The sequence below is a fragment of the Ptychodera flava genome, assembly GCF_041260155.1.
Source record: "Ptychodera flava strain L36383 chromosome 23 unlocalized genomic scaffold, AS_Pfla_20210202 Scaffold_24__1_contigs__length_23054250_pilon, whole genome shotgun sequence".
Taxonomy (NCBI): domain Eukaryota; kingdom Metazoa; phylum Hemichordata; class Enteropneusta; family Ptychoderidae; genus Ptychodera; species Ptychodera flava.
The window spans coordinates 4,783,871-4,797,657 of NW_027248278.1; the positions used below are offsets into that span (position 1 = coordinate 4,783,871).

Here is a 13,787-nt window from a genome sequence, read left to right on the forward strand (position 1 = left end):
GAAAACAAAATTTCCTGTAATAGAAAGAAAGACGAAAGTTTAAAATATGAACAAGCATTTTTTTTCTTGATATCGTTTCAGGTAATTTTATAATGGGTACCTAGATTTTGCTTTTAATAAGATAGCCTTCACTACACAGCTGTCTGAGGATTAGAGCTGTTTTTTCACATATAATTATCTCCTGCTATATCTGTCTGTGATTATTTCAACTTTACATATTTTCAGTGAACACATCAATATTCACTTATTTGAGCATGGTTTGCGCGTTGCCCTGTACGACATGATATCCTTGTCCTCGGCGATTTTGAATTAAATAACTTTACACTCTTTCTACGATAAGATGTTTATTCTAATAGCGTTTCTTCTTGTGATACCTGTAATGTGACATCAAAACAGGTCTAATAAAATAAGGTTATTCACAAAATACAGGGATTTATGTCCAAGTACATCGTGCAGTGGAGGTATTGTCCGAGACGAGTAAGATAAACGAGGACATAAACCCCTGTATTTTGTGAATGACCGTGTGATTATACACCTTTTTAGTACAACTTTGAGACAAAAATGTCGAAATTAAGGTGATTTTTGGATGCTCGTCGCGCACTGTACTGAGCGATCGCGAGCAGACTTGAATCGAGTTCAGCACGTCCGCTAAGCAGCCTAATTTCACTCAAATTCACGGGTATTGGACTGACCATGATTTGCTTTGTGAAGTACTGAGCGTTAAGAAGTATATATTTTTGTTAAAATGTAGAATCTTCTATTACCTTTCCTCGTGTTGACGCAAAGGTGTTTTGAGGTCAAGCGTCCAATAACACCAGTCCTAAAGTTATTGTACTCCGCGTCAAAGTTATTGGACTCCGCGTCCTCTCATACCCAAACTCACTGTATGTACGACAAAACTCCATAGGTTACAGACGAAGGTGGATAATAATCAGTATCATTTAAGGTAAATAAAGAATTTACCGAGCCCGTGGAACAAACAGAAAATAATAATGGCAATAGGTTCATCTTGAACCACAGCTCTGAGGAAGCAATTTATGTAGTACACTCCCACATGTAAGACAGCTGCTGAGGGCCCTGTCACACCTTGACGATTTAGCCAGCATATGCCGACGTATCAAAATTTCTCTAAAACGCTGGTTTACGATGTATTTTTCAATTTTTGGCGCATACATAGCATATTCATAACGTTCTCACAGGCTAAAGATACGTTTTGGGTACACTAGACATTTTATATTGACGCATTTCGACTTACGAGTAACTTACAAGTAGTGTGTGAACGTGTGTCGACGAGCGTATGACCTACCCACAACTTATGGCCCGCGTGTGCGGGACGTATGAACCATACGCTGACATACGTCGAAAAGTTTTTGGCATGCACAAAATACCAGCGTGCTTTATCGTACTCTTAACTTATACAAAACTTATCTGTAACGTATTTGACGTACGCAACAGCGTATTCCCCAAATTTTTCATACGTTGGCATACGCAGGCTAAAACGCCAAGGTGTGACAGGGCCATTTGTCTTGGACAGGTATCCACTATGTCCCGTGCCATTACAATTTAGAACAATATTCTGCTATGTAGGCCTACAAGAAATATTATAAACTTGCCACAGTTCAACACGAAGGAACTTATTTTCTCCACAGCGCATTTAGTCATGGGGGTTTCTCTGTCGATTCAGTACTTTATCATTATAAGCTTTAAGTGTTTGATACCCAATCTTATTTCCTGCACCGATTGTTCTTTACGTTATATCTGAGACGTTTTCAAATACGTTGTCCATCTTTTTTCTTTGGTGTCTGATATTTATTATAATGTAATTTTGTGATTTAGAAAACTGTAGGAAAACAGAAACATCCATTTATTCATGCTATATAAATAAAATGAATATAATGTTCTACGGGTACATTGGTGGCTGAAAAAAGAAGATATATACTTAAAAGTATAAATTAAGTTTTATTTTGTTGATCTAACTTTAACAATAATTGACTCAAATCAATGACACAATTGGAACTAGTTTGAGAGATTAGGACACTGTAATAATGTAGGTTCAATGAGAAAATTTAAGCTCATTTATTTTTCGGGTTTTTTTTGCGATTTACTTGCTTCCTTAGGGGGAATTTGTAATATTGCAACATTCAGCTGTAGGACACCTAGCACTTTTGATAAATTTGAACAATTAAAAGAGCCTATTCCCAAATTAGTTGTAAGCGTGTTATATGTATAAACCCAGACAACTGAGACAGTCTGTTTGAAGTGTGAAAGTAAAAAGGCTGTAAATATAGAAAAAAGCATCGACAATAAGGATTTAAATATACGGCTATCTTGTAGACTGAATATTTTACAGGACAAAAAGCCTTAGAATTTTGTACAAGAGTATAATTTTAATGTATTTACGTTTGCTTTGTCGACTTTTTCTTGCCAATACAAATTTCTGCACGATTAGTGTATAGACAGTTTTACTTTTTTGACGGATTAAATATCAGAGTGCAAGGACAGCATTCAGGGTTTCGTCACAAATAACCTCCAGAGTCGTCCGGATTAGGAACAGGGATGTTTGGGTTTTTTTCCACAAACCTGAATTGCATTTGAAAACGTCCTACAAAACTATGCGCAATTGAAATGACAAAACTGGTTTTAAATAGCTTCCTTGTTTTTGCCGGCTGATGTGGGCCGGATGGAATTTTTATACGATGTAACCAAAAAGGAATGGCGGGAACACCGATTTTTCTCACGTTCCTGGTACACTGATGTCGGAGGTACACTGCGGTGTTAGATCGATTTTTTATCACACTCTGTATCATCGCGCGAGTGAAATGTAATTTAGTAAGTCGAATGCTTATAGGTAAGTTCTATGTCCCTGGGCCCGATGCTTGCATTTTTTAACGAATTGGAGGTCGCGTACTGTAAAATTGGAACTATAGAGTAGGTAGGTAGAGGACACATTTCAAAGTAGGCGGGTTTTGAGTACTCCAAAGCATAATTTGAATTTGATATCGCAAACTAATGGTCACGCAGTCTGGTCAGAATGACAGCGTTGAGAACATGTACCAGCAAAACTGTCTTTCACACCATTGATGTTGATGAGTATCGACTACATTTACCGAGGAGCAATAATTTACATGAAAGAAACCTCTCTGGTAACGGTGTTTTCATACTACAGTATAATTAATGAATTTTCCAGGACTACGGGGAAAAAATCAATCCCACGAGGGGGTAAGATGGAGTGTGCTGATTTCTGTCTGATAAGAGTTGGATAAAAAGTCCGAACTCGTGTCAGATATTCCATTCCATTGACGTAATATTAATGCCTGTGCTTGTATAAAAATTTACAATATTTTCAGTTCAATCACTTTAATAGCTCCGTAGTCGAAGAACCACTTGTGTTATTTCCTGTTCATGTTCCACATCGTAAACTAGCTTATTTTAAGTCACGTTCAATGTCTACGCCTCAAATGTTATTGTTTGTTATTCACTTTCTATTTTGTGTTATATCCATTCCGGTGAATTTATTAGAAATGTATTTTAAAGCATGATTATAGATCATCTGTCAGAACATGTTCTACATCATAAAACTAGCTTATTTTAAGTCACGTCTTTAAATGTCTAAGCCTTAAATGCTATCGTTTGTTCTTCAGTTTAAATTTTGCAATGGATGCAAACTGCTAAATGTCAAAGTCAATGGACAACATGTATGTACAACAGCAGCACAACAATGTTAGGTTTTTTATCTTATTGATAATGGGTATATACCTTGCATAGCATGCTATGTATGCCCTTTCCTGTATATAACAGGCGCCAAGTTTCTAAGTGAACAACCCTAATTGATGCCCTGTCAAGTATCACCTCATTTGTCAAAATCTTCACTGCTAAATTTAGGTTACAGACTTCAACATTCTATCATGACTGATCACATCCGGGCTTTCCATCATCTTAATATTTGAAAGCAGCAGTACGGCGTGAAACTGCCTATAAAGAGACTCTTGGTTTGATATTTTTGTTACATTATTGGTCTGAAACCCAAAGGGGCTGTAGTCAAACATGTAAACAAATAGATGAGAATGGCTCTCAATACCAGTGTACCTTTTTTCTGTATTCACAAAACTGTGAGAAGAAGGTTTGGTATTGTAGGGAAACGATTTGTGCTGTGTTTAGTAAAATATATGCCACAGATCAGAAGGCGGGAACATCGGCTGTTTATTTCATTGTCCACCTTGTAAGGATTATATACCAACAAATAGTAATACTCGCATTTAAGCTTACATTTTCTTTTTTTCCTCAGGCTATTTTAAGTTTGTCTCCAGTACCGGGTATAACGATAGAGAACCGACCTTTCGGAGTTTTACACGTATCGCAGATTGATACGACATGGCAGACCTGTCATCGGAAGAAACGTCAATAACAGAAGACAAGAAAGGTCAGACGCCCTCTAAGGTCAACGGGGGAATCGAGAGTAAGCAAAAATGTTCAGATTGCAGTCAGTGTCTTAGAATAAACAAACGTTTGCTGCCTTCCAAGTTATTTTATTTCTTTTTCTTTGGTGGCTTAGGCTCAGTGTTTCCATATATGACGATTTATTTCAAGCAACTTGGCCTTGATCCAATGAGGATAGGCCTACTAAGTGGGATTCGCCCTTTCATTGGATTCCTAAGTGGACCTATTTGGGGAGCCGTGGCAGATCGGTACAGGACAAGACGGCTGATGTTAATGCTGTCCCTCTGTGGCTGGATTGGAGCTGTGATGGCGATAGGCTTTGTTCCCGCTGCCAAGGAAGGAAAATGCCCTGTGTCAGCGAATGCCGTGCACCACTACTTAAACAAATCTCAACGTCTTCATTCCCTCTCGGAAGAATCTGTGGCTGCAGCGAGGAAAGTCAGGGCAATGAGTGACGTCACGCATTTGACTTGCGGAAGTTGTGAACTGCCGGAATCTGTCTGGTGGATAACCGATCACAAGAGTATAGTCCCCCGTAGATATGAACGGCTTGGAAACAAGAAGCGAAGTGCAAAAGCTGAAGGTGAAGCAATTGAGTCTTATATTGCCGTGATGCAAAATCAAGAAGATAGCAGTTGGTTGTACGACGAGGAAAGCTTACAGAGATTATTCATTCTCTTGGCGGCGCTCATGATCTTCGGGGAATTCTTGCAGTCACCAACCACGGCACTCGCCGATACTGCTACTTTGGACAATTTGGAAAACAATCTGGACAAATATGGACACCAGCGCGTGTGGGGAGCATTAGGGCTTGGTGCAAGGTATGAATTTCAGATGGGATGAATAAGGAAATCTGCAGACTATTAGACAGAATATTTGGTTTAACATGATATGTACAAAATTAGCTGAATGTTTACTACTTTCAATTTAAAACCATCGATTCAATTTCATCTGTATTGCTTTCATACAAGAAAAACGTAGAAGCTTTACATTTTCACACTGGTTTAAATACTCTAAGATGATGTTGTAAGTACCAAACACATGAACATGTCACGAAAAGTGATTTTGCCAAAATATATCCCTCACCATCACAAATGACTTCACCATTATCAAAGACTTGAAGACATCATTACCATAACTTTCATTCACTGATTATATCATCACCATCATTACCTGCATAAAAATGACAGAGACGGAGAACGTATAGTTATTATATTACATTGTACTTATATTATTACTTTATACTTGAAGTAATTTATGTTACTATTTACAACGCTCTTCTTGTAGTATCGAGCACTGCAATTTCCCACGATGACGTTTGTATACTTTGGTAAATTATATATATATATATATATATATATATATATATATATATATATATATATATATATATATATATATATTATTATTATTATTATTATTATTAGACTTTATTTAAAGAGGGTAATCTGAGTTACAAAATAAATTGTAATATATATATATCGTAAGAGTATATATATACATTCAATATATTGATATATATACTCTTAAGAGATTAAAGACGTATTTTAGTTATATATAACGTAAGAGTATATATATATATATATATATATATATATATATATAACGTAAGAGTATATATATATATATATATTTATATATATATTTATATATACATATATATATATACACTAACGATTTTTAAGGCACATTTTTAGAAACTTATCTGTAGACTCTATATACATATAAACAGTTCTTTCGCCGTTGGAGCGATGATCAACACTACGAGAAAAACGGTCACTAAATGTGGTATCGTCATGACTTTCAGTGATTATCACATCGCGTTCTACGTCTTCGGTGGAATGATGGGTACAGCGTTGCTCGTGGCAACCAGGCTTAAATTTGCGGTGAGTGAAGATGGCTTTGTACCTGCACGTTTCCATTCACAGACGCAACAAATATTTTTTCTGATTTCGTCAATACAATCAAATGTAGATAGGTAGATCCGCAAAGACAGACAGACAGACAGACAGACATACAGACAGACATATAACAAACTAAATCGTTATCAGACAATAGAATAACACAGTTAAACTGAATGAAGTGTGACCAACATAACACAAGAGAGTCATTACGTTTTTGATTACAGTTATGTGTGACAACTGTAAAGACACTAATGTACTGGTTGTATTTTGAAAAGGTTAAGTGAAAAGGAGGGCGCTATGTAATGAAGGCCTATTTTGCAATTAGAACTTATTTCGCATCCAACTTCCAAGATCAAAAACACAGAGGACACAGTTGCACGATCTTTCTTTGACCTGACGTAAGACTACCATATCGCATTATTAGACTTAGTCTAGAGAAAAGCTTCCTTACGACTTTGAATGTCATGACGCATTTCTCTATTTTGATCACAGGGAATACAATTAAACTGTCCCTTAACTCATTCGCATTGATTGATTGATTGATTGATTGATTGATTGATTGATTGATTTACTAATTTATTTATTTATTTACTTATTTGTTTATTTACTTATTTATTTATTGATTCATTGATTCATTGAGAAATCCCACGAATCAAGTCCAATTTGCAGGGCCTCAAACATCTTTAAAGAATAGAAGAAAACACAACGAAATGAAGAACAAAGCAAAACCAACGCAATGATCAAACAAAAAAGCATATGTACAGAACTAAAATCATACATGTAGAAAGGACAAGAAGTCACTTAATGTTTAAACAGATGTCATGATTTTATGTCAATAGGACCGTGATGGGGATCAGCCGTCAAAACACAACCTAGTATCACTACTTAAGTTACTATGCTCGGTTCATTTTATGTCCATTCTATTGGTGGCTTTCTTCATGGGTGTTTGCAATGGACTTGTCTACGGTTTTCTCTTCTGGCATCTTGAAAACTTAGGTAAGTGACCATTATCTATTGGCAACTTGAAAGAGAGATTTTTTATCCGGTGGGGAATGATAACAATAAGAGAACAAACGAAACTAGCGTGAAAGATTTAGTCGATGACAGTTATCTAACTGTTCTGTTCATAAACTAGCCCAGGATGACGAAATGTAAATTGACAGATTATTCATCGCGTCATTCGATGGGAAAGGTTTAAAAACACACTGTCAGTCATGCCTTATCGTATGTCACTTTTATCGTTTTCTCTTCGTTCAAATTAAATCCAAATTCTGCAACGAAATTTCAGTCCAGATTTCTCATAGTGGTATAACAGAATTGTGTTTAGCTCGAATTTGTGTTTAACGGTTTGATGTCACTGTAACGTGGTCGTGCTTGAACGAGGCTGTGCCGTTGCACCTGTTCGATGGGCAGGGTGACATGATGAATATTACACGCATGCGTGTCAGAACCGTAAGCATTGACCTAAACAATTTCTTTATTTCAGGAGCTTCCCAACTGTTGTTAGGGACAGCCAGTGTGATGATATACGGGTCAGAGGTCGTCATGTTTTTCTTGACCTATCGTCTGATATCCCTCATCGGCCACGTGCGTATCCTGTACCTCGGCCTCATCTGCTATGCCATACGGTTTCTTATCTACTCCTATCTTGTCGACCCATGGTGGGTAATGCCCGCTGAAATTTTACAAGGTAATGGAATCGCTACCGACTTCCAATCGTAACTAACATCTTCAGACAATAAAATCTCAATTATAATTGTAGTTTGCACGCAGAAATTTTACTGTATGTAGTAAAAATTATTACATGTTGATCTCCGGCTTGCGTAGGATACGCTGACTGAATAACAGCTTCATAATATGTCGTTTAATTTTATCAAAATGTAATATATCTCTGTCCTGGAAAAATATGATGGAGAATATAAATTCTCAATACCTTAGTACTTTACATACTGTTCGCATGACCCATCCACTAGTGAATAGATCGGGTCACTTTCGATACAACATAATGTTCAAGTTTTCTCGTTACAACTATGCTTGACTGCATCTGACAATACTCTGACTCATTATCGTTTTTATTTGCTTGTGTGTTTATGTTCGCTTGATTATTGATATTAGTGTACTTGATCAGACTAAGGTGGTTACAAGTGCATGTGTGTGCAAGAAATTTGATTCTGGAATTTTACTGAAAGTGTTGATTCACTATACATTGTACGCTAGCACTGTGGAAACTATGAATAAAACATAGGTTATCATCTACCAAATTGTTATTCAAAGGTTGTTGACCTGAAGCTTCCAATTGTTATTGACGACACTATGCACTATTCTAAATAGTTTGTATTTTGTCCGCAAAAAATATAAATGTGCAAACGGCGACATGAATGTTTGACACTGACCTGGACCCAATATACTGTCAATGGGAGAATGTTATCAAATAAATCATCTCCCGAATTGTTATTTAAATGTTAAGTTGAAACCTTTAGTCATTATAGAGGACAGTTTTGCACAACAGAGGGGTTTAAGTAAGTAGAAATCGTGACAACCTAATCATTCTCGACTGTCTATGATGCCAGCCATGTTTGGCTTCCCCAGAGAAGGGGGTTGGCTATTTTTTTTATTTCCCGAAAAAGGGATTAAAGGCATTTGCATGACCGCATCATTTTTGAATCCACCCAAGGACGAAACATTTATTATTTTTGGCCTTATGTCAATCCTTAATGCTAATGCTTCCAAGAGCTTTTGAGTTCAAAGTTCAGGCTCAATTCACCGTTTACATCGAATTCCGAGCTCTACCCTTAGACCATGACAAAAACAATAAAATTGCGGACAGCTCATAGGGAAGACATTAGCAAACTGATTTTAAAGACCTATTTATCCATTTTTCTGTAACTTATAATGAAATTACCTGATGCTAAATATATGATTCAAATTGTACAGGAATTACGTTTGCTGCTGTTTGGACTGTGCTGGCGTCCTACTTGGCGTTGGCTGTACCAAACGACTCCTTCGCCACAATGCAGGGCATCCTCCATGGCATTTACTGGGGTCTAGGCACCGGTGTTGGAAACATGTTGGGCGGTCTCTTCGTCGATTTCTTCGGTGCTGTGCGAACATTCATCGGATATTCCATCGCCAGCTGTGTTGTGTTGGTGATATTTGCCATGGTGCAGAGGGTAAGTTAACCATGAGGAGGCGACACACCATTGTTAAAAAAAGTTATCAATGTCAGGGCGCGTTTCACATCATAGTGACAATACAAGGCTTTTCATTCGTTGCCTGCGCCATGATAACAAAATGGTTCTTATATGGAGCGCTATTGGATAGACGGTGGTCTATAATATGGCTGCCTGTACAATCCCATCAGCGATATGGCGCTCTGTGACATTTTTCCACCACTACTGCAGGTAACCTAGATATTTTCAACTCATCACCGGCTTTGCTCAGATGTGATTCGATATTGAGATTTGTGTATTCTTTACAGCCAGTTATGCATTTTCTGACCATTAACGAAATGAAAAAACAAGCCTTGAAAGGGGGAAAAATGACTAAAACAATTATAAAAGCAAAGTTATGTAGGTAATGCTACTCGGTACTGCAACCATTTTGTATTTTCCTACTGTAGTAACATCTAACATTTATAGTAGAATGCGTCTTAGGGAATACATTCGGACATTCAAACTGTTTCAATACTTTTCTGTTGTACAATTTGTGGGACCCATTTTAAAGATCTTGGAGTAAGAAAAAAATGTTCATCACCTCTTTATTCGAAAATCGAAATATTTCGGTTTTCTCCATGGAGTAAACACATGGATGGCGGCCATTTTAAAATTCAAACATCGGTACATGTCAGGTAATTTGTTTTTCTTTGTTTTTTCAAACTTGGCGAGTTGACCCCTTCTTTGTAATCTTGCTTTAGTGAGAGAATGGTTGAAAGTTTCATTGAGGAAAGTTTGAGCAAAAGTTTAGGTCATTCATTTCCGCACATACTACCTTAAAATAATGCAATCACATAAATGTATAAGGTTATTGTCAACTGACGCTTTCCTTCTCTTTCTCTTATTGTCGTTTTCTCTCTTTCTTGTTGCCTTAGGTCTGTCCAAGACCAAAGTATCTTGACACTGGTTATGACGAGCTAGAAGGCGACGTCAACATGAAGCCTCCCGGCGAGGATGACAGCGAAAGGGGCGCCACGGACGACGAGTCAGCAAAAAGGCGGAAGTCGTTGTCATCTATGTCGGTAGAGGTCGCTGCAGCGAAAGCCATCCCTGGGCCAGATTTTGACTAGCTGACCAAACGACACAGAGGGCAGGAAGATTTAATAAAAACTATTTTATCAGATCAATTACCGGAAGTAAAATCTGACGAGGACGATTTTTAGGATATTATGTTCAGTTATTTCCGACAACTTTTTTGAAAACGATTAAGGTAGACGAGCCTAGAAAATGAAGGACTTAAACTCTTTCTAAAATATTCCTCATGCAATGATATTTGAAAGGGACACTCTAATCAAATCAAGAATAAAAATAAAGTCACCGTGCAATTATACCTGTTTTATATTATCTACTATATTGCAAATTCAAAATGACCGTCATCTCTGTATTAATTTTTCGATTTTCGAAAGATTAAAACAGCGAAAGTTTTGCTATTTCGAAGTGCTTTAAAATGAGCCCCAACAAGTGGTAGATCAGGAACGAATTGTAAAAATATAAAAGCCCGAATGTCTGTTCCGAGACGCATACCTTAATGCGAATCTGCCAACGTCTCCAAAAGGACAGCGAGGTACTATAAGTTGAAATAGGCTGCATGTTTATGATCAAAAAATATCCATCATGCACCTGAAGCTTTACAACAACCTGGGCAAGGATAACGGTGTATTTGTAATTATCATTTTTTCTTTATTGTTTTAGACGTACCTTCACCTTTTCATTCTAATATTTACATTGTTCAATCACCCAAAACTTTATTTCCAAAATAAAATACGGTAAAGTTCTATTTATTTTCTTTATCTCGAAACAGAACGGCACTGTGTCGAAAAGACTAGCTTAATTTGATGCATCTTATATTTTATTGCACTGACGATTAAACATATGCGTGGTCAACGCGCATGCGTGCCTAATCTTCTACAAATCCATGCATGCATATATTTCATGCCCGAAAATATGCGTTTGTCCATGCGGTCCACTTCATCGCAATAGAGCCAAAATACCATTGCTCTTTATTTATATTATTTTCAAAAAAGGCTGAAATATTTAAGTTTGACATAATCAAATCTCCAACGCATGACAACTACATTTCGTCAAACAAAGAGGCCCTAGCATGGCCAGTCACATGTTCTATTTAGTTTTCTTAGGCTTTTCAATTATTTGAACCTGGAACACGTGAACATCAGAGCTGTCACCATTTTCCTTCAAACTAAATCTAAAGTCAAATGCAAAAATGTAATCCATGTAGAGATATAAAACCTTGAGATTGTCGACTCCAAAGTCGAAATACATGCACACAATGTAAACACACATCCCGCCGTTTGAAAGACCAAAATTACTCGCGTCACCTACGGCAAGTGACAGTGAGATTTCTCTTAGTCTGATCTGGTTGACGACAAACACCTTGGGTCAGGACAAAAAAAAAACGGCCGTAGCTGGATTTTTTTGTAAACTCTACACCATGAATTTTCATCTCAGCAATTTTTTCTCTTAGATCCCCGCTAAAATAAACATAACATTAAGTTTTGCATATACTATTTCCTTAAGGTAGAACGCACCTCGGGGACAGAAATTCGGGACTTCAAATTTTTTCAATTTTCTTCTGACCTACCACTTGTGGGGGCTCATTTTGAAGCTCTTGGCGAAAGAAAAGTTTTCACCGTCTTAGTTTTTTGAAAATCGAAAATTTTATTTTTTCCCATAGAGTTTACACAGGGATGGCGGCCATTTTGAATTTCAAATATCGAGAAATCGCAAGATATTTGTCTCTCTAGTACCAAAGTTTGCACGGTGACCCCTGATTTTTATTCTTGCTTTGGTAAGAGAATGGTTCAAAGTTTCACTGAGGAAAATATGAGCAAAAGTTTAAGTCTTTCACTTTCGAGGTGCATATTACCTTAAAACAACTCGTCAAAGGCCTGTCGCATAGTGATTGAACGGACAGCACATGATCTAGATACTTCTCGTATCCTTTGACCACGTGATACAACATTAAAGTTCCATTAGCTGTATCTTCTGGCGATTTTTCCGTTAGTTTTGATTGAAATGATCACTGGCTCATGTTGAATAGCCTGTCAAAAAACAGAGAATCGCATATTATTCGGAAACATTACGTGCCCTACAACTAAATAACATGTGATTTTACAACGAAAATTTCAATTTTTTTCCGGACAGAAATACAAACTCTGTTGACACGCGGATTGCAACGAAGGCATTCTTCTGCACCTGCGCGAGCCATTTACAGCAATTTCAAAATAAATATTCATTACTTATGTCCGGTACTTACGTCGTAGTCCATTGTCCGGCCGAGCACGTTGCGTAGCCAGATGTCTGGCAATCCACGACGCAATGTTGTTTTGATCCTGCAATAAACGTGAACTTGTACATCTCGCGTGATCGCGGCGTCACCATATCTGCGTTCTCCCCAGCACGCTGAGCATGCCAGACGTCAACAAACGAGCTCGGAAGGGCAACACGTTTGAACAAAAATTAGCAGTTTTATGTGGCTATAACATCACTAATCATGTTTGTTTCTTCGTAAAACAAAATTTTGCAACAAATATGAGCCTCCAACATGGAATTTTCCGAGGTAAAAAATGGTCAAAAGTTACAAATAATGGCCCTTTAACAGAGCAACACGCTGTGGCTCACGATGATTACCTGACATATTTTAATGTTAATTCTTTTCAGTAGAAAAGAGAACCAGCTGGGTCACGTGGACGGCCTTCACACAAGTGTAAGCTATACTGTGTTATTCCATTGCTGTCAAGGGATATTACATCGCACCAGAAAGTCCTGGAAATGTTAAAATAAGAAATGAGAGTTACGACAGCAACGGCAGTTTTCAAATATCTTTCAGGTCTAATGGAAACTGGATACTTGATATCTTTTAGTGTGTAACGATACATACCGAAATAAAGTATCTCGGCTTGAGGCCTCCACATCTGCGTGTCTCTCTGACCCTCTCTCATTTCGTATAAATTAAATGCAGAAAATGTGACAACAAACCCAAGAAGCTGTAACAGCTATCGACAGATAAAATATTGTTATATGTGTACAATATGACGGATCGTCATGTCTCCTTGAAACTTTGCCGCTGGTTTCAAAAATTGATACAATGTTACTACTAAACAAAATTGCTACACACGTTTTAGAAGCAACGGTGCCATATATGTTCACGTGAATACTGGCTGAAAAAAGTTTGTAATTCGTAGAAAGATAGCATGCGTGCTGCAAATATCTCAAG

At 37.3% G+C, this 13,787-nt stretch overlaps 1 protein-coding gene across 2 annotated transcripts; it reads left to right on the forward strand.

The window, feature by feature from the left end:
- The first annotated feature begins 4,371 nt into the window (after positions 1-4,371).
- On the forward strand, positions 4,372-13,482 carry LOC139124819 (major facilitator superfamily domain-containing protein 6-like). 2 transcript variants are annotated; one of them, XM_070690926.1, is made up of 7 exons: positions 4,372-5,258; positions 6,170-6,323; positions 7,181-7,337; positions 7,828-8,031; positions 9,276-9,511; positions 10,429-10,643; positions 13,235-13,482. In XM_070690926.1, the coding sequence occupies exons 1-6, from the start codon at positions 4,372-4,374 to the stop codon at positions 10,621-10,623; spliced, it is 1,833 nt and encodes a 610-aa protein (XP_070547027.1). In that variant the 3' UTR covers positions 10,624-10,643; positions 13,235-13,482. The 2 variants fall into 2 exon arrangements, with proteins under 2 accessions (XP_070547027.1, XP_070547026.1); XM_070690925.1 differs by having other exon boundaries at positions 10,429-13,482.
- Positions 13,483-13,787: the final 305 nt, after the last annotated feature.

Bases quoted from the DNA above. Each gene is read 5' to 3' on its own strand.
- LOC139124819 (XM_070690925.1), top strand. From the start codon at position 4,372: ATGGCAGACCTGTCATCGGAAGAAACGTCAATAACAGAAGACAAGAAA. The intron at 7,338-7,827 runs GTAAGTGACCAT...TCTTTATTTCAG, and splicing joins CTGGCATCTTGAAAACTTAG to GAGCTTCCCAACTGTTGTTA. The intron at 9,512-10,428 runs GTAAGTTAACCA...TTGTTGCCTTAG, and splicing joins TATTTGCCATGGTGCAGAGG to GTCTGTCCAAGACCAAAGTA.